General features: G+C 40.4%; 1 protein-coding gene and 1 long non-coding RNA gene across 4 annotated transcripts in view; one reads left to right on the top strand and one right to left on the bottom strand.

Annotated features, from left to right (window-relative positions):
- The window catches only part of LOC146893239 (uncharacterized), a 30,395-nt gene extending 20,365 nt beyond the window's left edge, over nt 1–10,030 (bottom strand). For both annotated transcript variants that reach the window (XR_015738773.1, XR_015003737.2), the window contains exon 1: nt 9,769–10,030. This is a non-coding gene — a long non-coding RNA (uncharacterized LOC146893239). The remainder of the gene's footprint in view (nt 1–9,768) is intronic.
- Nucleotides 10,031–10,100: 70 nt separating this feature from the next.
- The window catches only part of Cltc (clathrin heavy chain), a 61,412-nt gene continuing 45,385 nt past the window's right edge, over nt 10,101–26,127 (top strand). For both annotated transcript variants that reach the window (XM_087910140.1, XM_087910141.1), the window contains exon 1: nt 10,101–10,395. In XM_087910140.1, the coding sequence (XP_087766266.1) occupies nt 10,354–10,395 (42 nt within the window). In that variant the 5' untranslated portion in view covers nt 10,101–10,353. The remainder of the gene's footprint in view (nt 10,396–26,127) is intronic.

Raw genomic sequence — 26,127 nt, forward strand, 5'->3', positions numbered from 1 at the left:
GTGGAATGAGACAACTAATACTAAAAAGTTGTTCTCTGACCTCCATATATGTGCCATGGTACACAAGCCCACACAAACACATCATTCCTACACATACATCGAAATAAATATTTTCAATTTAAAAAGTAGTTTGAAGGCAAGATACTTTAGAATTATTAAAATATCACATTACAAACACAAAGATCTAGGTCAGGTGGTGATTCTTGCTTGAATCAACTTCAAGGATTTTTTTTTTGAAGTTTTTTTTGTTTGTTATGAAACATTGTCTCATGTACACCGTAGACTGGCCTAAACTGATTCTTCTGCTTTCATTTCCTAAATGCTGGGATTACAGACATCTGCCAGCAGATCTGGTTTTATACAGTGTTGGGGACTGAACCCAGGGCCTCATAAACACAATCATTTTATCCTCTGACATCTCTGGCTCCAGGGAATTTTTTAGTGTGTGTGTATTGTATGTATTGATATTATTGGTATATACTGGCATCTTGGTATACATTGGTGTGTGTGTGTGTGTGTGTGTGTGTGTGTGTTCCTTAAAAAAAAAGAACTTCCAGTAAACATATGAGTTCTAGGTACAACATGGACTAACACAGAATTAGAAAGCTCAAGGACTACACATATCTGCATTCATACACTCACAATTTAAAAAAAAAATTCCAGCTAGAGAGATGTCTTAGTGATTAAGAGTACTTGCTGTTTTTGTAGAGGACCAGCATTCAGTTCTTAGCACCCACGTTAGTAGATCACAATAAGCTATAACTCCAGCTCCTGGGGATCCAATGTCCTTTCTTGGCCTCCATATGCACTCATAATGCACAAACCCAAGCAGAGAGACATATCTCTACTAATAATTAAGACTGAAAGCTGAGTGTGGTGGCACCTGTCCTTAATACCAGCACTGGGGAAGCAGAGGCAGGCAGACAGATCTATGTTTGAGGGTGGCCTAGTCTACATAATTGTTCCAGGTCATGCAGGTTTGCACAGTGAGATCCTGTCCCTCCAAAAAAACAAAAACCTTGGGGTATTTCAGAAGGGTGACTAACTAACAGCATTACTTGGTACATAGAATATATATGTAAGAAAGTAATGACATAAAAAGACTGAAATCACAGATCATGAAAACCGGTGGATTGGGAATTATGGAACAAAATTCTAACATTTGTTAGAAGAAAATGACATCTTTAAGATGATTGTGATGAGAATATTAGTAAAAAAAAATCTCAATTTCCATTAAGACTATTAAGGGAATGCTTGACCTAGTTAAGGCATGAAGGTGAATAGAAGCTGGGGGTAAAAGTATAGTTGAAGGGTTTGCTCTTGCAAGAATAAGAATTTGCCTCAAATTACTACACAAAGGAAACAAATGTTACAGTAGAAAAAGTACATGATCAGTCATTTCATTAAAAATAAGAATGAACTTTTAAAATGTTCTTTTGCAAGATTTCCAATCTGTCTTTTTTTTTTTCTTAGCAGGGTGAGTGAGATACCAGAAATAAATGAATTTATGTCTTTTCTCATTTTGTGTGCTTGTGTTTGTGTATGGGCATGTGTATGCCATGGAGTGCATATTGAGATCAGAAGGACTACAGTGGGATTTGGTTCTCTCCTTCCAGTATGTGGTTACCAGAACTGGGACTCGGGTTATCAGCCTGGGGAGCAGGCACCAGCACCCACTAAGCCATTTCATTGGCCCTAATAAATTTAAAAATAAATTTAAATTGAACATCTCCCAAAGATGTTTAAAAGTAATCCTTATTACTGTTCAGTGCTCCTTAAAACTTAAAATACAAATTAATACAAAATGTCCTTTGTGAGTTGTTAAAGATTCTCAAAATAATGTGTTCAGATAAAATCCACCTGTGTTCCCTAATGTAAGGTTACTTGATTTTCATTTAAAACATGAAATGGGATTGGCTAATCCAAACTATACTCTAGCATCAGATTGGTGTTTTGTTTGTGGGAAACACTTGCATACATACTCAGTTTTGTGGTTCTGAGGATTGAACTCTGAGACTTGTGCATACTAGGCAAACACTCTACACCCACTAACAGACACCCCCAAGGCCCTGGAAACGTAAATGCTTGTTCTGTTAAGTCCAGGTGTGGCTATTGGCACACTAACATAGTTGTCAAGTTAATGGGGTAAAATAGTCAATAAATAGCAGGTAGAGAAAGTAAATGAGTTTTAAGCTAGGTTATCTAGGAATAGTAGGGTTTAACTGAAACAAACTGTTTTTACTCTTGGCTTTTGTGGAGCTTGCCACCCAGCTCCCTAAGAAATTACACCCAGGCTTATTCTTTCTTATAGCGCCCCTCCTTAGCTTGACTTATTTCTAGCCAGCTTTTCTTAAATTATCCTATCCTTTTGCCTCTGGGTTTTTATCTTTCTCTATTTCTGTATACCTTTCTTTACTTCTTATTCTGTGGCTTGCTGTGTAGCTGGGTGGCTGGCCCCTGAAATCCTCTCCTTCCTCTCTCATACCTTGAGCTCTTTTTCTCCTATTTATTCTCTCTGCCTGTCAGCCCCACCTATCCTTTCTCCTGCCTCGCTATTGGCTGTTCAGCTTTTTAGTAGACTAATCAGGTGTTTTATACAGCCAAAGTAACAAAACAAATGCAACATAAAAGAAAGCAACACATTTTTGCATCATTAAACAAATGTTCCACAGTATAAACAAATGCAATACATCTTTAACTAATATTCTACAACATAGTTAACCAGAGTTAAACAATGGAAAAGATTTTAATGTAGTACTGAGAAGGGGCTTTAAAAAGGTTTTACAGTTTTCAGTCTTCATTCAGTAGGTCAAGTAATAGTTTGAGTGCCATTTACTTTCTTGAAGTTGGGGTCTCATCTATCTAGACTCAAGTTCATTATGTAGCTTAGGGTGACCTTGAACTCCTGCTCCTACTTCTACTTCCCAAATTCTATGATTATTGCCATATACTACTACACTGATTCTGTGGTGCTGAATATTGAACCCAGGGTGTAGAAGGTGTAGATGGAAGATGTGCCCGCAGCCATTCAGTCCCAAAGAAACACATAGAGGCTTATATTAATTATAAACTGTTTGGCCTATTAGCTCAGACTTTTGTTTTGTTTTTGTTTTTTGAGGCAGGGTTTCTCTGTAGTTTTGGAGCCTGTCCTGGAAACTAGCTCTTATAAACCAGGTTGGCTTCGAACTCACAGAGATCTGCCTGCCTCTGCCTCCTGAATGCTGGGATTAAAGGTGTGTCACCACCACCCAGCTTCAGGCTTATTATTAACAAGCTCTTACAACTTAAATTAACTCATAATTCTTGTCTATGTTTAGTCACATGGCTTGGTACCTTTTCTCAATAAGGCATTCTCATCTTGCTTCCTTTGTGCCTGGCTGGTGACTACTCTCTGCCTTTCCTTTTCCCAGAATTCTCTTAGTTCCCGCCTGTTTACTAGACGAATCAGCGTTTTATTAAACCAATACAAGTTTTCAGTGTACAAGAGCATTATCCCACAGCACAAGGTTTCATGTTTGCTAGGTAAATACTCTACCAATGGAGCTACATATGCCCAGCCTGAATGCCACTCAGTCTAGAGAAAACTTTTAAGTTAGCCTTGGCTGAGATTATTCTTTTGTAGTATGTAGTACTTACAGTCTGTCACTGTGTGCCAGTGTGCTCATCAATTTACTTCCCTTTTAAAAACTAGAATTTTAAAGTCTTCCTTAGTAATGAGTCTCATCTTACCACATCTGATCTGATCTGGAGACTGAACTAAATAGTAATTAAAAATACATAAATTATATGTGTGTGTGTGTGTGAGAGAGAGAGAGAGAGAGAGAGAGAGGGAGAGAGGGAGGGAGAGAGAGAGAGAGAGAGAGAGAGCGCTGTTTTGTCAGGTTGGTTTTTATTTAAAAGCTTCGTTATATTTGTGTGGGTGGTGGATATAAAAGAGAATCTTTTTATGACTCTTGGTGTTAATAGCACTGGCTCAAAAAAGAAAAATTTGATATCAGTATGAAGTAGACCTCTGTATGTTACTTTTCTACTACTGTGATAAAACACTATGACCAAAGGCAATTTAAGGAAGACAGAGTTTATTTTGATTTATGGCTTCAGAGGTATAAATGTCTATCATGTCAGGACAGAAGCATGACAAGGCGCAGGCACTGGAGCAACAGGAAGCCAAAAGATCAAATCTTTTAATAGCAATCCTGAAGTGGAATGGTAGAATTTGGGGAAGCTATACACTCTCAAATGTCAGTCCCAAGTGATATACTTCTTCCAGAAAGAATGTGCCTCCTAAAATTCCCCAAAATAGCACCACTAATAGGGACCACATATTCAAATGTATAAGCCTATGAGTTGTGCATTTCTCATTCAAAGTACTACAGTTTATATCATGAATGCCACAAATTTCTCAATCATTCCAGTATCACAGAATGAATGGAAGTTTTATAGTTGTATTATTTGGATAATGTTAAACTCGAATACTTGGAATATGAGCAACCAGGAAAAGCCAACCATCAGACATATAAAATTTTTTTTTCTTGTTTTGGTTTTTCGAGACAAGGTTTCTCTGTGTAGCTCTGGCTGTCCTGAAACTAGTTCTGTAGACCAGGCTGGCCTTGAACTGACAGAGATCCGCCTACCTCTACCTCTCACAGGCTGGGATTAAAGGCATACATTTTTACAAGTTGTGACAGGATAAGAAAAGGTCTTCCATGTTTGTGACTAGCCCGGAACTTGCTATGTAGACCAGGCTAGCTTTTTCTAAGTCACACTGATTCTCCTGCCTCTGCTCCCTCAAGTGTTGGGAATGTAAGTAAGTGATAGGGCACTGTCCCCTCCCTAGGTTTCCTTTCTATTGTGCTCCTGGTTTGGTACATATTGAGACGAGGTAATAATGTTTGTTGGGGTACTATATAAAAACACCACTGTGATGAACATAAGACCTTTAAGATTCAGAATTACTTTTCTTTATCAATTTTCTGAACTTTAAAAATGTCTAAGTATATACGCTAGCATAGGACCCCCTGGAGCTGGAATTACAGATGACTGTGAGCTGCCCAATGTGGGTGCTGGGGACTGAACTCTGATCCTCTTCAAGGGCTCTTAACAGACCTCACCATCTCAATTTTTTAAAAAGTCTTTACAAAAGAATTTAACATCTGCATATTTGACTTTACAGATGCTGGAAAATATTTAAGAGCATAACTTAGGTTATAATTCCTTAAACCGTCATTACTAATAAACCAAAACTTTACTAAGTTTCAGTCCTTAACTATTCTGTCCTGAGGTAGTGAAAGTTTATTAAAAGGTATATACACTGCAACTGAGATCTAACCTTTCAGTATGACAACATTGATTTTTGAAGGAACATGTTTGTGGGTAACTTTTCTGCTTTGACCTGGAAACAGTAATACCTCTAGGGCATGAAAAAGACAGTTCTACATATTTACAACTTGGGGAAGGAGCTGGGAGGTAGTAGATAAAATGCTTACTATGCAAGCATGGAGTTTGATCTTCAGCACACATATTTTTTTTTTTAAAGGGAATCTTAAAAAAAATCTAGACATGGTGGTGTGTGCTTGGAGGAGAGGTGGGGGGAGAAGGCTGTCTCTTCAGCTCCTGGGTCCCAGTGACAGACCAAAGCAAGGTGGATGGTTTGGTTCCTAAGGAACATTGGCGTTTTGACTGTCTTATGTGTAGACACACATAAGAAATTCATGAGGGAAAGACCTGTAACAAATCTCTCCTAGGCTTGACAGTGATGGTGCACACCTCTGATCCCAGCACTCAGGAGGCAGAGACAAGAGGATCTCTGTGAGTTCGAGACCAGCCTGGTCTACAGAGCAAGCTCCAAGACAGGCTTTGAAACTTCAGAGAAACCCTGTCTCAAAAAACAAAACAATAACAACAAATAATTCCTTTATTTTACCCTCATTGCTTTGGCATTCAACAGAACCACTCGAGCTTTTGTGACTTGTTACCAGGTGGGGGAAGGGATTTGACTGGCATTTATTGATCAGCATGGTTAAAGTGTTTCCACAATGGTCTGTGATTCTATATTTAAACCAATGTTCCAAGATTACTTTGGGGGAGAGTGGTTTTTCAGATAAGGTCTTATTCTGTAAATCCAGGCTGATCTGGAACTTACTATATAGCCTAGGCTGGCCTCAAATTCAAGACTGATCTTCCTCTTGATTAGTCTTCCAAGTGCTAGAATTAAAGGCGTGACCCACCACACTGCCTTAAATAACTTTGTAAGAGAATGTTCCAAGCTATTTCCTTCCTCTGCAAGGATGTGTCAGAAAATATGGAAGGGACCTATTTAATGTAACCAGATTGGTTGGTTCCCACCAAGCTAGTCTTAGCCTCCCACTTGCAACATACGCGTGCTAATAAGGTGAATACTCCATTCAGACCTTACTGCCATTCTGACACATTATAAATCTTGTCTATACAGTGGCTCAAAGTAAGTTTGACAGTGAAGGATAGCTTATAAACTCCATTTCATACTAAACTTTGCTTTGCAAATGTTTCTGTCCACCCTCATCCTTGTTGAGGAACTTTGCCTGATCATAAAGAACTGAAACAGTATGTTGACCAAATTCCTGAGACCCAAGCAATACTCATTTTCTTAGAGGCAAGTGCTATGGTGTTCTTTTATCTTGCATGAAAAGCTAAAGCCTTAGACTAGTCCTGTTGGGATTTATATCAGTAGCCCTAGAAGGCTGAGGAATTTCAGAGGTGCTGTTTAAATGACAAAATCAGTTATCTTACCTGTGTAATTCCAAAGTGTGTCTCATGATTTTATTAAAATCTGAATTATATTTGATATGAAGCATTAGTTTTAGAGTTCTGCTTTCAAATTAATCTTTGACTATCTGAGGAATGCCTTTACTCTGTGACTTTTACAGTGTGGTTAGCTTAAGCTGTTCTTTTTAAAAAGTCAGTTTTTTGAAAAAAAACTTTAGTTTTGGGGTTGTCTTAAAATGAACAACTGTGTCCAGGCGGTGGTGGTGCATGCCTTTAATCCCAGCATTCGAGAGGCAGAGGCAAGTGGATCTGTTAGTCTGAGGCCAGTCTGGTCTACAGAGTGAGTTCCAAGACAGCTGAGGCTACACAGAGAAACCCTGTCTTGAAAAGCCAAAAAAGAAAAAAAGTAAAAAACTAGGAAGGAATCCTACAACAAAAGGGTTGTCTTTTCATTCATTCACTTTTTTTTAAAAGAAAGTGTTCCTATTTTAGGCTGATCTTGAACTGCCATCAATCCTCCTGCCTCACCTAACCAGGTGCAGATTTCTGGCTATCAAAGTTTTTGTTTTGAGGCAGGGTCTCCTGTAGCTCAACCTGACTGAAACAGAAAAACAGCCTTGAATTCCTGATTCACCTTCTGAAACCTCCCAAGTGCCAAGTGCTGGGATTAAAGAAGTCTATGTATGTACCACCACACCCATCCTAAAAGTGGTGTTTTTAGATTTTTATTTTTCCAGGATGGTTATACATATTTAGACTTCAGAGTTCCTGGCATAAAATATAAGTACTAATAAATAATATAGTTTTCTTGTGTAGGTTTTGAGAAACTAGAATTACTCAAAATAATAGATAAGCAATGTATTTTTTAAGGCACTTAGTATGAAAGGGGCTACTATTCATAATACTATAAAAATAGCTTTAATTTCAGACCTTGATCATTTAGGAACATGGCTTCTTTACTAAATCATCTGAAACTAAAGCCAGGCTGATGAGTCATCCATTGCAGCAGTCTGTTCCGGGTAGAAGAATTACTCTGGATAGCAGAATTTGTTTTAGGGCTTATTGGGTTCTGTTTTAAGGCAGGACCTAAAACCATGCCTTTCAGGTACAGGTTAGGAGACTTGGTTTTGAAGGCAGGGAACTGCCTTTCTCCTGTCTCCATGTGGTATCAATACTTAGATAGCACAATCTCATAATACACATCTTCCGTTACAAGTTACTCATCTTAAAAAGACATGCCAGTTTGGGGCTGTTTTAGTTTTGTGGGACAGGGTCTTGCTATGTGATGGGGTTATCTTGAACTCTAGGTCCTGTTGCCTCAGAACTCCCCAGTGTAGGGGTTAAAGGTGTGTAACACAATGCCCCCAGCATTGGGTAACAACTGATTATCTTGTGGCCCTTTTCTCTTTGGGGAAAAAAAAAGCACACTAACTTTTAAATTTAAGGTGCCTTTGCTGAGAGAAATCTGCTTAGTCATTTTAGCTGCTTTTAGTGTTTTTCCCCAATACTGTCTTTCATAATTAGGATGTGAGAAAGCTCAGGCAGGCAAGAAGGCAGTTCTATTAATAAGCAAAATAATTTGGGATATCACAATTTACTTTTCTTCTTCCTAAATGATTTCTGAAAACAACCGATTCTTGAAATTTCTATGTGTGATGACACAACAGTCTCAGGACTCAATTGCTTTGGAGAGTGTAAATATACTTAAAATTACAGGGTCTGTATGAAAATGCAAGACTCTTGTCAATAAATTAAATTGTGGTGATCTGTTAATGATGTAGTTCTTACATCCCAAATTCTGAGACTGAAAATGCAATCCGATTTAGCTACTGGCATGTCTGCAATAAAAAAGTAACTACCTTAGAATTTTAATTTAGAATTTGCCCACTTCTAAAAAAGTACTTAAAGCATTGTATTAAAATGGTCATATCAAACGCTGCAGGACAAAGCCCATTCAAGTGCTTGTCTTAGTAAAATAAAGTGAAATTATGCAAACAGAGCATCCTACAATATGGTGGCAAGGTTCTTCACAACCATCTCCGACTGCCCTCTTACTGGCCAGTTTCTTCTCTCAGCCTAGGTATGAAAGACAAGATCTGGGGGTGGGGTGGGGTGTTGGGAGACACTAAAAGCAACTAAAATGACTAGGCAGATTTCTCTAAGCAAAACTGCTTACACGAAATTATTGTATACTCAGTGGGGACTTATGTTCTTTAGGGGAAAGGGGCAGGGAAAATAGTCTTCTCAAGAACTTTCAGAGGAATTAAAAAAATACAAAGACGAAAGGCATGGGGTTGAACTCTATAAACCTTTCTTACACTAGTGCTATTGTGAAACACTACATCTTCTAGTTTATCAAGGGCTCTGTCAGTCGCTAGTGATGCTGCAGGTAGGTACCTTAACGGAGGGGGAAGACATGGTGCTCCGGTTTTGCAGTGCTTACAGGGCCCACACTGCTCCTACAGGCAACGTCCTCCTAACGCATGTGACAGTCAATCCCTCCGCTCCAAGAAAGCCCCAGAGGTCTCTTGCAGCAGCCCCCCCCCCCTTGATCTAAACAAGTCATCTGAGTCTCTAAGGCCGAGCTGATCTCTACACGAGGCGGATCTAAATCCACCAAGATGTCCGCGGTAGCGCTCCCCAGGGCCAGCCTGAGACGGCTCACATGGCCTTCAGTGTCCTTTGAGGTGGAACTCGGAGAGCCGGCCGGTTCTCCCGCGTCAGCAGGGCGTGCGTCAGGACAGGGAGGCTGGCGGGCCGGCATGGTCCCCCTCCCTGAGGTGTCAGCAACCACCCACTGCGTGAAACCGGGCGGGGGAGGCCGCCCGAAGAGCGCTGCGGCGAGGCCGTTTTCCTGAGTCACCCCGGCGCCCACGCCGCGGCCTCCGCCTCAGGAACTCACTCTCCTCACTCCCCGGCCGCCACGCCGGCAGGGGGCCCAACCGCCACCTCATTCCCAGAAGCCGCGGCCATTCCCTAGCCCTCGCCCTCCGCTCTGGCAGCCGTCAACCGACCCTTCCCTACCCGCATCACGTGCACCGGGAAGTGCGTGGGTGGGTCCTACAGCGCCTGCGGAAATGACGTCGGTCGCCCCGAGTCGCATGATGTGGCAAAATGTTAAAAAAAAAAAAAAGAGGGAGGGGGGAGGGGAGGAGGGAGCAATCGAAGCCTGGGGAAAGTGATGAGTCTAAAAAAAGTAGTCCCTGGCTTCCTCTGTTTCCCCGCTGTCGCTGCGGCGGAGAGCGCTCCGCGCACTGCGTCCCTGAATTCCTACGCCCGACCGCGGCGCGGCGCTCGTGGAAGGCTACATAAGGCGGAGGGGGTGAGGTGGCTGGGCGGAGTTCTGCCCCGGGATCCTTCCGCAGGGCTCAGCCGTTTCCGGAGTCTGCGCTGCTCCCGGTTCCGCCATTGCGGCTCTCCCGGCCCCTGAAGCCTCCGCCCCCGACCCAAGCTCTTTCGTCTGCCTGCCAGTTTCCTGCGTCCCCGGAGAGTATCCAGCTGAGCCCAGCCTCCCCCCCTTCCCCTTCTCCTCCTCTCCCTTGGAGAGCCCGGGCAGGCTCTGCCCCGTAGCCCCAGTGACAGGAGGAGACCATACCCCCCGACAGCACCATGGCCCAGATTCTGCCAATTCGTTTTCAGGAGCATCTCCAGGTGTGTGTGGGTCGGGGCTGCTGAGGGCCTTTCCGAGGGTAGTGGGAAAAAGAAGCTGGTGGCCTGGCCCGAAAGGGATCGAGGGGAGAGAAGTGGGGGGGGGGGGTTCGGTTTTGGCGTAGATGGAGGAAGGGATACTGTCTTAAAAGCTTAGAGGGTTAAATGATATTAGACTAGGATGGAAATGACGAATCGGAGTGCAAAGGGCGGCGGGGCCAGGCCTTACGTCTGACGGCCTCTTATTCTGCTTCCTGAATTGCAAGAACTGCGCATACTAAACTAGACCCCCTCCCCATTTTACCCAGTTCATTCATTTGGGTAAGGGGGTAGGTGGGAGAGACTGTCTCTCGTTTCTCCCGGAGCGCGAATTCTCGTTAATCCCGGGCCGATGCAGGGCTGTCACCTTCCCCCGGTCTAGTCCCATTTCCACATCGAGTCTGCACCCAGAAATTGTGTGGCGGGTGGCTTGGGGAGGAGCAACCTTCTTCATCCTCCCTCTGCAGTTCGCAACCGAGAAAGGCACCTTGGGGTTGGAGTCTTGTGTCTTGCCTTCCCTGGATTTATAAGGAACCGAAGGTCACTCACTGCGGGAACTGAAAGAAGATAGAATAGAGGGGCAGCTAGGGGCGGTGTCAGCCTCAGGGAGTATGGGGTCAAGGTCCCAAGGGGAATGTACACATTTTTCCTTTCTCGGTTTCTTCGTGGGGTGCGTTAGCTCTTAGCTTCACTTTGATTCTGTAAGGTGGGCAGTGCTATTTAGAGGCTATTTGTGGCCTTTTGGAATCTAGCAGGTAGTTGTGGGATTAGGGCAGGAGTATGTCTCTGAGGGCTGTGTGGAATTCGGCAGAGCCTGGTAGTGCATACCTGCTCTGAGTCAGTACCAAACAAGTTGATCTGTAACTGACTTCTTTTTAGTAGGTTGGGGCGTCCTTCCCCCCACTGTGCCTTATCCTGGAGTCAGTCAGTACACCATTGTCTAGCCTGGCAGCATGCCAGCAGTTGGCCTAGACAGGTGACCATTGGAGGGCTTCGCTGAATTAAGCTTCTTCAGAACTGCTGATTTTCCTGGTTCACTTGTCCTGACTCTTTAACATCATTATTTATTCATATTAAGGTATCTCGCCCAAATATCCTTTTGAGGGAGCCTGCTTTCAGCTCTGTCTTCTGAAGGGCTAATTTCTGAAAGAAGATGCAGTGGTCCGGTAATAGTAATAATAAATAATTGGCAATAAGATCACAATTATGCAAAGGTCTAAAAAATGACAATACTGATCAAGAAAGAAATTGTTGTCCTTAGTTCAAACTTGTTTGGGTTCCCTCTGTTAAAAATGAATATGAACAGTTAGTGCCTTTGCACTGTTCCTGCATCCTAGTGAACAATGGTTTTGTATGCATTAAAGTGCACCAGAAATAAAGACTTTTCTGCAAACATGTTTATAAACCATACGCAAGAGAAGCAAAGGCAGTCGCTAATCATTTCCCATGACAATGGTTTGCTCCTTGGTAAATCTTATTTGTTGATCGTTGGTTGAGTAATATTTTTCATTTCTATTAAATACGAGACAAGAATTGTTGAATGGTCCTACAGATTGGAATCCAAACTTGTCCTTAATTAAAATAGATTTGATGCAGGTGTGTCATGTGAGTAGCAGTTTCTGCAAATAGTTGCAACTGTTTCCTTCTCAAATGTGAAGGTTTTGAATATTTATAAAATAGCTTTACAAGTATTCTTGAAGCTCTTGAATGTTGATTTTTTTGGGGGAGGGGGCTAGGACCATGTTACACTTTAAGCTTAGGCTTGGCTGGTAGGATTCCATTCCAGTAGGTAGTGGTCAATTGCAACAAAAGCCCTAATCATTGTTCTCTTCCAAGATAATGTATCTCCTGACCTCAGGTTTTTATCCCCTCTCTTTGAACACATCCTTGTAAGGATTATTCAGCTAACATCTGAAGTCTTTGATTTCCAAGCCTCAGCCATTTTGCTTAGCAGAAAACAGTTTTCTAAAACACACAGGAGAATTGGAAATGAAGAACTAGAGAGTGTGGAGTTAACTTGTGAAACTTAAAAGTTTAAACTTTTAAGATGTTGTAAATAAAAACTTGCTCTTAAGCCGGACAGTGGTGGTGCACACCTTTAATCCCAGCATTCGGGAGACAGAGGCAGGCAGATCTCTGTGAGTTCTAGGCCAGCCTGGTCTACAAGAGATAATTCCAGGACAGGCGAGACCCTGTCTCGAAAAACCAAACCAAAACAAAACTTGCTCTTTATTTTCATGAAGATCTATCATCAAGGCTTGGAACGTCACATCACATCACATTTTATAAACGTAAATATTTTATGTGATGGAGTTTTTGTCAGAGTTGCAGATTTACTTTTAGTTTTTGTCTACAAATCTCCCCACTCTGTTCTCCCTTTTTTCCATAAATGCAGGCATGCAGTATGTTGCTGAGTTGAATAGTAGGATTCTTGCTAAGGTTTTGGTTTTCAAAGAGAAAGCAGGGTTTTGCTGGGATGAAGTAAATGCTAGGTGGACTAGGAGAGCACATTGCCTGGAATTAGTCTACCATGGAAAGAGTTTCTCAACTGAAGACAGATTTTTTTCAAAATTTTCTTAAGTGTTAGTTTTCTCAGCTTTAAGGAGTTGAGCTAATTTTAATGAAAATACTTGGGCTCGGATTGGGGAATACTTTAAAGTATGTAAAACTATAGTTTTCATTTTAATGCAGTGAAATTTGTAGTGTTAGGAATTTGGTAGTTTGCTGTTGGAGCAATTGTTTCTGATCATAGCTGGGATTTCTCTCTTTAGAGACATGGTGATGATAAATGAGGACCAGAGAGTGACAAGAACAGCAGATTCTTGACCGTCCCTTTTGTGTTGTTAGGCACTTTCCTGTCCTCGCTCAGTCCTTGGCCCTTTCTCTTATTAACAATGAAAGAGGACTGAGGTAGTGTTCAGGACCGTAGTCAGAACGGGACCTATACCTAGGAGTTCAAAAACAGTATTTTGAAGCATGGAATGATTTTTTTTTCCCTTCCCTTCCCTGCTTCCCTCCATTCCTCTCCCTTTTTTTTTCTTTTTTTTCTTTTCTTTCCTTTTTTTTTTTTTTTTGAGACAGGGTCTTACTAAGTAGCACTATCTAGTAGTCTGGAGCTCACTATGCTTACCAGGCTGGCCTTGAACTCTGGGATCTGCTTTCTTGCTCCAGAGTGCTGGGATTACAGCACATACCAGCACACCTGGCCATAAACCATCTATTTTTGAGGCAGTATCTTGCTGATTTGCTCAGGGTGTCATCAGACTCAAGCCTCCTCAGTGTTGGGGTTCTAGGCCTGCCACCATGCACTGCTACAGTGGTTGCCTTTAAGAGATGCTATGCAGGGACTGGAGAGATGCCCAGTGATTGTTACTCTGAGAGCACCTGGGTTTGGTTCCTCACACGCAAATGACAACCCACAGTCATCTGTGACGCCAATTCCAGAAGCTCTTCTGACCTCCGAGGACAGTGTGCATATACAGGCAAAATGCTCCTGTGAATAAAATAAATAAATCTTTTAAAAAAGAGAGCAAAAAGCTCCTCAGATTTCCTACTGCTGCTGGTTCCTGTTGGACTTTGATCTTAGCTCTTTAAACTTACCTGTTTAAAGTGTGGTCCATGATGTGATAACAGTGAACAAAGCAGGGCTCAGGCTAGTGAAACAAGTGCTGACTACCAGAAAAGTGAGCCACTTTGCTTTACACTGTGGTGGCCATATTAAAACTAAAAAGAGAGGTGGAATTCATGTCTTATTTAACTCATTACACTGAAAATGCTATTTTATGTAATCAGTATAAATTTGCTATCATGGTATTTTGCTATTTTTGAACATTTTGGTTTTCTTTAAAATTTTATTCAAAATGGATTTTACTATGTAGCCCTAAGTGGCCTGGAACTCATGTAGACCAGACTGGCCTCAAATTCAAAGAGATCCACCTACCTCTGATTCCCTAGTTCTGGGATTCCAAAGGCATACACCACCATGTCCAACTTCCTTGATGTTCTGATAGTTGATTAGAACCAGGCCTTTATTAGTGTATTCCCCCACCCCCTTAAATCTCACTGTAGACCAGGCAAGCTCAGAAATTGCTGAAATTGTATAGTTCCATTTAGAGTGATAGCAGCCTTTGCCCCACTGCACCCTACTCTTTTGCTTTTTGGTTTTGTGGTTTTTTGGGGGTGGGGGAGGGGATAGGGTGTATCTTAGCTATGTAGTCAAGAAGGCTGGTCTCAAGCTCATGGTCTTAGTGGTAATGGTGAAGTGAATATAGTCACTGGAGTAGGAAATATGTTCATAGTTGGTAGTCCTTTATACTAGAATGAATTCCTTTTACATATCTGCCATGCTAACACTACATGAAATCAAGTTATCTTATAAGCCAGGGGCAATCATACCTCTAGGCGTCTGCCATCAGCTCATCTACTCTAATGTTATTAACTTGTAGGAATGGCCAAAAGCTTGGATAATTGCCCACAGATTTGAGCTACAAAATCAAACTCCCTTGACTTTTACCACTACTTAAATACCTACTATGTACTTACTAAAAACTTACTAAATGTTTTATGTCTATGGATAGATGAGATTACCCTTACTTTATAGATAGGAAAGCTGAAGTTACAGCAGTAAACTTATGGGACCACACAGATAGTGATCATGCATATGTACACCATAATAAAAATTAAAAAAAATACGCCACTATTGCTTGTTTTACTGAGGTGTTCTTTAATTCATACATTTAGTAGTGTTTCTTTTCATGCATTTGAGTGTTTTGTCTGTGTGTAGGTATGTGTACCACATGTGTGCAATGCCCATAGAGGCCAGAAGAGGGCTTTGGGTCCCCTGGATCTGGAGTACAGATAATTGAAAGTTACACTTTAGATGCTGAGAATTGAACCCAGGTCATTTGGAAGAATAGCTAGTGCTTCTTCTTAATGCGGAACCATTTCTCCAGCCCCAGCAGTTTTAGTTTAGGTGGTTTTGTTTTGAAGATAGGGTCTTTCTTCTTATGTAGACTAAGTGTTCTTGAATTCTTCATTCTCTTACCTTAGCCTCCCAAGGGCTAGAATTACAGGCATGTGCCACCATGTCTGGGGGGCATAATAGTTTTTATATGAGCCAATATTTTCTCTTTGCTTTAATTATTTAAATGATACTTTAAAGAAGGTTTTCTCTAAGTTCTCAGATAAAATATCCACAATATATTAGGATCAAGTTAACTTGTGACCAGAATTATTTGTATCCCTCATTAGGTAGAAGTTTTGGGACTTAGTACTTAGTACTGTTGCCTTTTTCTTAATGACAAGAGTGTGTTCCATTCAGAAGCCACTGTTGTCTATATCACTGTATGTTCATGCTTAGGGGTTTATACTAATGCAAAATTTGAATTAGAAGACCTTGTTGTACTTGAGGATCAGGGAGGGAAGAGTAGAATATGCTTGCTCAGCTTGAGTATCATAGGAATAGGGATAGGAACGAAAATGGTTGCAGATCTGTCGGGTTGTGCTTTGGAGGCAGCTATGTTAGTACTTCCTGTTATGACTTAATAGGTAAGTTGTTTTTGTTCATTTGTTTATTTGCTTGCTTTTAAGTTAGGTAAAGTAGGCTTTTTTCCCCGGTTATTTCTGCAAGAATAGGAACAAAACTCATTAAAACCACATTTTATCATACTTGAAACTTTAAACTGCAGTGTACAGTTCTGGAAAATGCCAGTCTGGGTTTTATTTGATTGTGTCAGGATTTTAGCTTGTCCCAACTTCCTCATTTATTAGCATACTGCTCAGCAACTGTGAAGTTAGACTGTAGTACAGGTTGTGTGTTTGGTATAATACTTAGACCTTGTAAATATTAATCCTTCTCACCTCTCTTGGAGAAGTGTCCTTTTATCTACTCAAGGTACACATACATGGCATGTTGAAAGAGAAAACTACAGTCTGCCCAGTTATTGTAGCCAAAATCTTGGAGTTTTGCCAGAATGTTTCCCGTTTTCTATACCTAGGCTACTTCTGGAGTAGGGAAGGGAAGAACCCGATGGTGATGCACACTAGAGGGTCGTAGAGATGACAGTGTTTTGATGATCTTCATCTACGGAAACAGGAATCATAGTAGAGGAAAAGTGGGAGTTGGTTAACAGTTGCTTTCATTTATTTCTGATCAGCTGGCTCATCTGAGAAACCACCAAAAGACTACACATGCTCAACTTGTAGAATTTATGAGTATATAGGCTTATAGAACTTTGAATGGACTTTAATTTGAGGATGATTAATTAGGTGAAAAGAAACCTGTAAGTCTATAAAACCCATCTCTTTCCCCGCTTTGCAAGTTTGTATTTGGGCATATCAAAATGTAGACAAGATGGATTTGTGTTTGTTTGGTGTTTTTTTTTTTTTTTTTTTTTTTTTTGTGGGGTAGGGGGAGTGGAGTTTGAGATAAGGTTTCTCTACATAGCCTTGGCTGTCTTCTAACTCATAGAGATCCCCTGCCTTTGTTTCCTGAGTGCTAGGATTTAAGATGTGTGCCACCACCGCCTGGGTGTTTGTTTGACTTTTAACCTTAAAACATCTTTTGGGAAAGAATTGCTTTAAGAGTCTTACTGAGGACCTGCAAGTTGGCTCAGCAAGAAAAAGTGCTTGCTGTGGAAATCTGATGACTCACTAGTCCCTGGAACTCATAATGGAAGGGGAGAACCAACTCCACAGAGTTGTTCTCTGATTTCCACACGGGTGTCATGGCACACAGGCACACACTCAACCCATGCGCTATTGTAGCTATTAGTTAGATTTTACAGCAAAAGAGCCTTGCTGAGGCTGACATGGTAGCAGGAGGAATGGTCCAAGTTGAGACCAGCTTACCTTGTGTATTGAGTACCAAGCCAGCCATGATTATATACCAAGACTGTGTTTGGAAAAACAGAACTCTGCTTGTTATTAAGCCTCTCACAGTTACTTATTTGAACACCAAAACATTATTTGACAAAAACTACCATGTGCCTGAAATCACCCGTATTTGAATAAGGCTACTTTATACATCTTACAATTTCTTCTTTTTTATGTGGTCTCACAATTGGAAATGTTGGATGTCACAAACATCTTAACTATTCCCTGATAACTTATATCCTAAGACAAATGGGAGGAAATTCCCTGATAGGCACATGGAAATTTGAAGCATGTCTAAAAGTTTTGTGGTTGTACCATAATAAATTTAATAAGCATATCAATAGATAATATGTATTATATATTATACATTTATATATAGAGAGAGAGAGAGCTCAGATGATTGTGAACTGCCATACAAATGCTGAGATTCAAACCTGGGTCCTCTGGAAGAGCAGCTAGTGCTTTTAACCACTGAGCAATCTCTCCAATGCAACCATAATGGATTTTTTGTTTGTTTGTTTTTATTTTTCGAGACAGGATTTTTCTGTAGCTTTGGTGCCTGTCCTGGAACTCACTCTGTAGACCAGGCTAGGCTCAGACTCACAGAGATCTGCCTACCTCTGCCTCCTGAGTGCTGGGATTAAAGGCGTGCACCACCACCACTTGGTGCTACCATAATGGATTTTTAAAAAGCACTTTGGGATAGAGATGATTTTCTGGTACTAATAAAAGCACTGATATTTTAAAAAATGCTTATGAAAATAGTGTTTGTTGATTTTTGTTGCTATTACAGAACACACGAGAACATGTAATTTATAAAGACTAGAAATTTATTTTTCTTATGATTCTGGGAGGTGACAAGTGCAAGAACATTGCATTTGGCAAGGGTCTGCTTACAGAAGGCATCACATGGCAAGAGGAGAGTAACTTTTGGGCTTGTCTCTTATAGAGCGATGTCACCTCATCTAATCTTTGTTACCTTCTGTGTTATTTTTTGTGTAGCTGTGACCAAGATATCTGTGAATGTGACCTGAAGGTTGAAATGGGTTTTGGGGTTCAGTCTATGGTTGTTTGGGTTCATATTCTTGGGAAGAAAAATCATGGCAGTAGGTGTCTACTCCTCATGATTGAGGGAAGGGGCTCTTCATGTCATGACTGCTAGAAGCGGGTGCTGTCCCCCTCACTTCTCCAGAATTCCAACATAAAGCTACCAAGAAACTGAGGATCAAGTAACTGAACATGTGAGCCTGTAGGAGACATTTCATATTAAAACCATAATACCCCCAAAGGCCCACCATTACAACAATATGATTTATATATGATTTGGGTTTTAGTTTCCTATATGTAAACTTTGTGTGGGGGGGGACTATATTCAAAGCATAGCAAAGTTAAAGTTTCTGAAATGTGATGTGTAAAAATCTACATGGGAAGTAGAAAAAGACAAGATCTCCTGAGTAAATTGGGACCATGGGGACCCTGGGAGAGGGTTGAAGAGGAGAGGGGAGACAAGGGAGGGGAGCAAAGAAAAAATGTAGAGCTCAATAAAAATCAATAAAAAATATTTTTAAGTTGCTATTTTTTTATTTTAATAAGTAGGGGATAGATTCGGGGTACCCATGAGGCCAGAAGAGGCCTCCGAAGCTGGAGTTAGAGGCACTACTTATGAGCCACCCAACATGGGTGCTGGGAACTGATCTCTGGTCCCCTGGAGGAGCAGGAATGCTCATCTTCTGCACCATTTCTCCAACACAAGTTTACTTTTTTGTATGTAAAGAAAGTCAAATGACTGAATTATTTAAGTCTGTCTAAGCTGAGTTTATGCTTTCAAAGGGGCTAAGCATTTGCAAGTGATGCTAGTGTGTATATGTGTTGACTAGCTGGTTGTAAAGCCCAGGGCCTTCCCTCTGCTAAGCATAATCTCTGTTTTCTGAGTCAACTCCCTAGCCTTTTCAAGATTGTTTGTTTGTTTTTGTTAAAATTCAGGAAACCTAAATTAGCTGTTTTAGTATGATAATGAATGTGAACAGCATTCAGTGCTATGTTTGTGGCACAATCTGAGAAATTTAGCACTCATTCTATAATCTCAGCTCTGGGGGTGCTGAGGCAGGAGGATTTGAGTGCGAGGTCAGCCAAGACTTTATAGGAAGACCCTATTTCTAAATAAATAATTAAGCAAATAAAAACTGAACGACTTGTTTAAGTGTGACGTCATTTAGGTGTATATTTTTGGAACATTTTCATTGTCTGGGATGTTAATTTTACCTGTTGAGCAATCAATCTATCTTCCTCTCATTCTTTCCATTGCACGGCAAACCGATAATCCACTTTCTGTCACTAAGAACTTAATTTTGTGGCTATTTTATATAAAAGAATCATACATTGTGTTTGATCTTGTTTCTGCTGTGTGTATGGGCAGGGGAAGGCAAGATTTTGCTGTGTAGCCCAATATGGTGCTTACTTGCTTGGCCTCTTCCTGTCTTAGCCTCTTGAGTGCTGGGATTACAGACATGTACTACCATGCCTAGCCAAGAACAGGTTACATATTTAGGAATTAAAGTGACCAAAATAAATACAAGTTATTTTTAGATTGTGGAAACAAGCTTTGCTTACATGAAGGAAGCAAGATTAGTTTGATTTCTCTTTGACCAAACAAAACAAGATACTTCTTTGTCTTTTTGAGACAGGGTCCCACTGTATAACCCTAACTGGCCTGAAACTTGCTGTGTAAACCAGTGTGGCTCCACCTGCCTCTGCCTCCCAAGTGCTGGGAGTAAAGACGTGTTCCACCACACCAGTGTTCTTTTTTTTTTAAACCTGTTCCAGTGATTGTACTTACTGAAATGTTTTTTTTTCCTCTTTTGGAAAGCATGATCTACAATTTAAATACAAGTTTCTAAAAGCCTAAAATCTACTTTCCCCCCTTCAATTTCCTTAGTGATAAAATTGGAATTTAATGAAAGTAAAAGTTTGACAAAAGTTATACTTAAAATACTGGATTGAAAATGAACATGGGGAAATCACTTGGGAGATTGAGGCATAAGGTCTCAGTATGTAGGCCAGGCTGAACTACAAATTAAGATCCTTTCTCAGAAAGCAAGAAAGCAAGAAGGAAGGAAGGAAAAAGGCGGTGGTGCACGCCTTTAATCCCAGCACTCAGGAGGTGCAGAGGCATGTGGATCTCTGTGAATTTGAGGCCAACCTGGTCTAGAACAAGTGCCAAAGCTACACAGAGAAACCCTGTCTTGAAAAACCAAAAAAATAAATAAATAAATAAAAGAAAAGAAAAGAAAAAAATCATTTCAAAATAATAGGTGCTCAGTTGGTATTAAATGAAGACAAATAAACTATATAGTGATTACAATCTTGTTGAACTCCTTGAAATGCTAATATTTTAGTCACTAACTCTTGATGTTGAATGCAATTTTATTCATTATGTGAGCTTGAGATTTGCGGCATTTGTGCCACGAGAAAATAAATATTTCAGTAATTAATATGTAAAATAAAATGATTCTGGTTTTGTAACTTGTAGCACTTGATAAACTGGTAAATTTGTTATGCTATAAATTAGTAATTCAAGCAGAAATGAGTAGGACAGCATGATATCTAATTTCTTAACAGATCTGTTAGCATATGGTAGAAAATTTAAATGAGTGTAGGCAGCAGCGTACTGTTGGAATTATGACATAGAAAATGTTTTCAGGTAGCCATACCAAGAAACTCTGGTGTCTACCCAGCTGTACAGGAAAGGTTTTTACAATCCTGGGGACTGACCCCAGGACCTCATGCTTGCGCTTGCACACTGGCATTGAACTCAGTCCTGTCTCAGCTTTTGAGGGTCTTTATGTTGACACTAAATTTTACATTCTTGAGCCTTGAAATAAATCCCTTTCCCTCCCTTTGGTGTGTTATTTGCCTACACAGTGGCCATTATACAAGAAAGGACGTAATCTTGGTGTGCCATTTCCGTCTTCAAAGTCAGTATTTCATCTGATCATTGGATTTTTCCTTTGAATAAGTCAAATTTAACATTTTTAAATTCCCAGTCATGTTCCAGATCAGCCAGGGCTATACAGAAAAACTCTTGTCTTGAAAAAAACAAAACAGAAATTCAATACATTAACCTGGGCAGTGGTGGCACACACCTTTAATCCCAGCACTTGGGAGGCAGAGGCCAGCAGACCTCTTGAGTTGGACATCAGCCTGGTCTACAGAGTAAGTTCCAGGACAGCCAAAGCTATACAGAGAAACCCTGTTTCAGAAAAAGAAAAACAAAACAAGCCAACAAAACTCCCAGTCAATAGTAGGTTACCAGTAGGAAAAATTATTTAGGAGACTCTCGTGCTGTCAAGCTAATGTTTTTCAGTCCTTGTCTCTGTCTGTAGATCTTCGCTTGTATTGCATTCGATTTGTAGTTATTGCCAAGAGTCAGAAGTTCTCCCAAGAAAAATAGTGATGCCTTCAAAGATTCACCTAGAGTAGAAACAAACCTAAATGTTTTAAGTGTGGGATCAGCAAAGGTTAAAAGTCTTTAAAAGTTTGTTTGTTGCTTGAAATTTGTGGAGCCAACAAAAACAGTGGCTGGCATCCTGTTGATGGAATAAACCCAGGCATGCTGCATTCTCAGCATTCCTCATTTCCTGCAGACTACAGCAACTGCAGTTTTTGACACTCTTCTTTCTAGTTTCCAGGAAGATCCTAGTGAAGTGACAGCTCAACATTTTTTCTATGTGTTTAGTGCTGGAGGAAGGTAGAGGACGTTTGGTGTTGGTAGAAGAAATTAGGCTGAATGAAATACTTTAAAATACCTGTACTCGGGAAGTAATGGTAGAATAATGACTATAGAACAACTGTAGGTCTCTAAAACTTCAACCTTTAAATTCTTAATAAGTCCTTTAATCTTAATAAGTCCTTCATGTTACAAGAATTAGCGGAACTGTACATAGAGCATTGAGAAAGTAGCTTTGTCTGGAACACAGTATCTCATGCTTGCTGACGTTGTCTCAGTTCAGATGAAACAAAGAAGAAGGATCCGAAAAGTGTGGTGCCAAGCAATAATTGTGAAACATGAGTCCTAAGTAATGCTGTCAGAAACACAAGCTTTCTTGTATTTTACTTTTCAGCTGATGTAGCTGCTAAAGAGCTCTGCTCCAAGTTTGCTAGGCGTTAAAGGGATACATCTTCCTTGGGTGTGCTTGTACAGAAGATGATTTGTGATTCATGTAAAAACTGCTGGGTGGATGAAGCAGAGCAAACCTATTATTTAATAGGCACAAATGTAGTTCCAAGTGATGACAGAAATTGAGCCATTGTATTAGTGGGGGAATTGTCTTTTATTATTTGACGTAGTGTGGTTTTGTTTGGTTGTGTGCCTTCTGTTAGCATTTTGTTCTGTGTGCGTATTACCAGATTGTGTATGGTTATGGTTCATGTGGTCCTTTAGCAGTGTGTTCACAGTTTTAACCAAACTATATTCTGGCACTGGTTTACCTCTACCACATTTCCTGGTCCCTTGGCTTATCAAGGTTTTCCTGATCTCTTCAAGTAAACAAGAACAAAGCAGTTGTCCTGGCAAAGTTTACTTAGGAAATTGTAGAACGACATCCAAACCAGTTTGTTTCAGAACAGTCTGCATCAAACAAGCTATAGTTCTAGAGCTTGGTAACGATAAAGACAGGACTCCCTAAAATAACAGTGTCCTGTGTGGTGTGGTAAGTCAGTACAGTTAGAGTTTTTAGAAAGCGGGGAATTAACAGAACTTGTTTACTTCAGGTCTTACTCAGATTTAACCAATTTTTTCCAATGGTGTTGACTATGAAAATATAGCTCAAACAACAGTCACATTTAGTGGTCCTACTTGCCTTTAAATTTTTTATATCTAGAATGTGCTGTATTTCAAGACATTTTTAGAAAGGTATAGTTGTGTATAATTTTGCGAAATGTTCCTCAGTTTGAGCCCATCTAGTAGGTTGTGATTGGAGTTGTCTAATTTGGGCACAGTGTCATTAAAGTGGGAAGCATATGCCATCAGTTCGAGTCATTGCTTGTGATACAACTTGCTGAAAGCTGGAGCTGAGTTTTCTGCGTCTGTAGTTATCTTCTGGGAAAGATAATGTTGAGTCTGCAGATTCCCATTTCTCCTTAAAATCCCTTAGTTTTGGCATCCATTGTTTTTTTTTTCTCCTAAAGCAGTTAGTGTGATGGTTGTCTATATTTAAAAGAATTTTGCCTTTCCTTCCACACGTTTGGGAGAGTGGCTTACTATGCAGAAGCTCACACTGGCCCCCAACCTTGAGATCCTCCTGTCTCGGCCTTCTGTGCACTGAGATTACTACACTACACCACTTAAAATTTGCATTTATAGGGGCTGAAGAGATGGCTCAGAGGTTAAGAGCATTGCCTGCTCTTCCAAAGGTCCTGAGTTCAATTCCCAGCAACCACATGGTGGCTCACAACCATCTGTAATGGGCTCTGGTGCCCTCTTCTGGCCTGCAGGCATACACACAGACAGAATATTGTATACATAATAAATAAATAAATATAAAAAATTTGCATTTATATATTTTTGTGTATATGTGCATGTGTGAAGTGACATGTATATGGAAATTGAAGGACAACTTGTGGGAATGGGTTCTTTCCTTCTGCCATGTTGGTCAAAGGATCAAACTCAAATTCTTAAGCTTGGTGGCAAGCACCTTTTTGATGAGTCATGTGTCCAGTTTATTTTGCCACTTTGTTTTGTTTTGTTTTTGTTCTTTGAAACAGGTTTTCTCTGTGTAACAGCCCCAGCTATCCTGGAACTAGCTCTTGTAGACTAGGCTAGCCTTGAATTCAAATCCTCCTGCCTCTGCAACCCAAGTGCTGGGATTAAAGATGTGTGCTACCACCACCCAACTCCATTTTGCCACCTTTTAGTTAGCTTTCTTCTATAAGAAATTAAGAAATAGGGGCTGGAGAGATGCCTCAGTGATTGAGAACATTGGCTGTGCTTCCAGGGAACCCACATGACAATTCACAACTGTCTATACTTCTAGTTCCCAGGGATCTGACACCCTCATATGGACATAAATGTAGGCAAAACATCAATGCACACAAAATAAAAATAAATCATTTTAAAAAGAATCATTTAAATCATTTAAAAAGAAATAACAGCCCCCTCCTTTTAGTAAGCATGATTGTTGTGCCTTCACATAGAACTGAGCATTAGTTGCATGTCTGGTGCCTCTGGAGACCAGAAGAGGCCATTGAATCTTCTGGAACTGTAGTTATGTATGATATGAACCACCATGTGGGCACTGGGAATTGAACCCAGGTCTTCCAGAAGAACAGCCAGTGTTCTTAACTACTGAATCATCTCAGCTTTTCCTTCTTACCAGTTTTTTATTTTTGTTTTTTAATGTCAACTCTTGGATTTTATCTTTCCACCCACAATTATCTTGAAAATTTATTTAGAGGGTCTTTTTGAGTAAGAAGGTTCTAAACTAATTAGAGAGGCATGTTAAAAATCAGTGGTAGAAGGGGTGGAGAAATGAAGGTTCTAAACTAATTAGAGAGGCATGTTAAAAATCAGTGGTAGAAGGGGTGGAGAAATGACTTAGCAGTTAAGAAGAGCTCTTGTTGCTCTTGCAGAGGAGTTGGGTTCAGTTCCTAGCACCCACATGGTAGCTCACAACCATCCATAGCTCCACTTAGAGTTCTAGTTATTTACACTCCTGTAACTAACTCCCTTGCCCTCTTCCATGGGTTTTAGGCATGTACTTGGAGCACAGACATAAATTCAGAGAAAACATAAGGAAAAAAACTCAATGATAGATTTCTAAAGAAGCTATTTTATTTGGAGAACCTAAAGATGAATTTTTGAAGGTAACCTGGAATTGTGGAGCATGGGCAGATCAGGAAACCTGGCAGCAATTGGTGTGGAGCAGTCTAGGCTTTGGACCGGTGGCTTCACTCAACTCTTGTATACCAACAAGAAAAAAGGAGTGCCTACTTTCCACTTGCCCTTCTTAGTCTTGAGTGTTTAGGTTGAAAGAAACTTTGAAACTAACCTGATGTTAGCTTTAGCATTTCCCATTAAGTCCCCACAACTCTGAGAGTAGATACTGTTGTTCCAAATGTTTGCAGTGAAGAAACAGTACACAGATATTAACTGAGCCGTGATTATTTTAGTGGAAAATCTAGGGCTATAACCAGACATTTGGACTCTTATGAGGATTCCAGCAATTAATTTCAGATGCCACTTGAACTTCATAATCAAATTATGAAATTTGTTGTAATTGTTTACTTGAATGACGTTAGCTTTGCTAGCTTCCTCTTCCATGAGCCATTTGTTAGTTTTGATAGAAGACTTTAGTAATGCTGTTCTGTCTGCTATTAAAAAGTTAATAGGGTTGCTTATCAGGAATATGTGGCATGGCTTTGACGATTCTGTTCTTTGGAATTTAATAAGCAAAATAGCAGAATTACAAGTCTTAGAGTATAGTTTCCTTCGCAAAAAGAAAGAAAAAAAAGACTTGGGAACACATGCTTGCAGTCTGCTTTCAGGAAGTAGAAGAATCATAGTCTTCACTGTGTGTCCATTCAAGGCCAATCTGGAGTATACAGTATGTTGTTACAGCTAGGGCTACATAGCAAAGTTGTTTTTTTTTTTTTTGTTTTTGTTTTTGTTTTAAAAAAAAACAAACGGAGAGGGAGGGAGAAAGAAAGAAAATTTCAGGGTCTTGGGTAAGATTTTGAGAGCCTTCTAGCTGTTATCAAGGTAGTGAAATGAAATTCACACCCACAACCTATGGACAGCTGAACGAAGCAGATAATGAAGTGCCATGA

This window comes from Myodes glareolus, chromosome 9, assembly GCF_982192425.1.
Source record: "Myodes glareolus chromosome 9, mMyoGla1.1, whole genome shotgun sequence".
NCBI lineage: Eukaryota > Metazoa > Chordata > Mammalia > Rodentia > Cricetidae > Myodes > Myodes glareolus.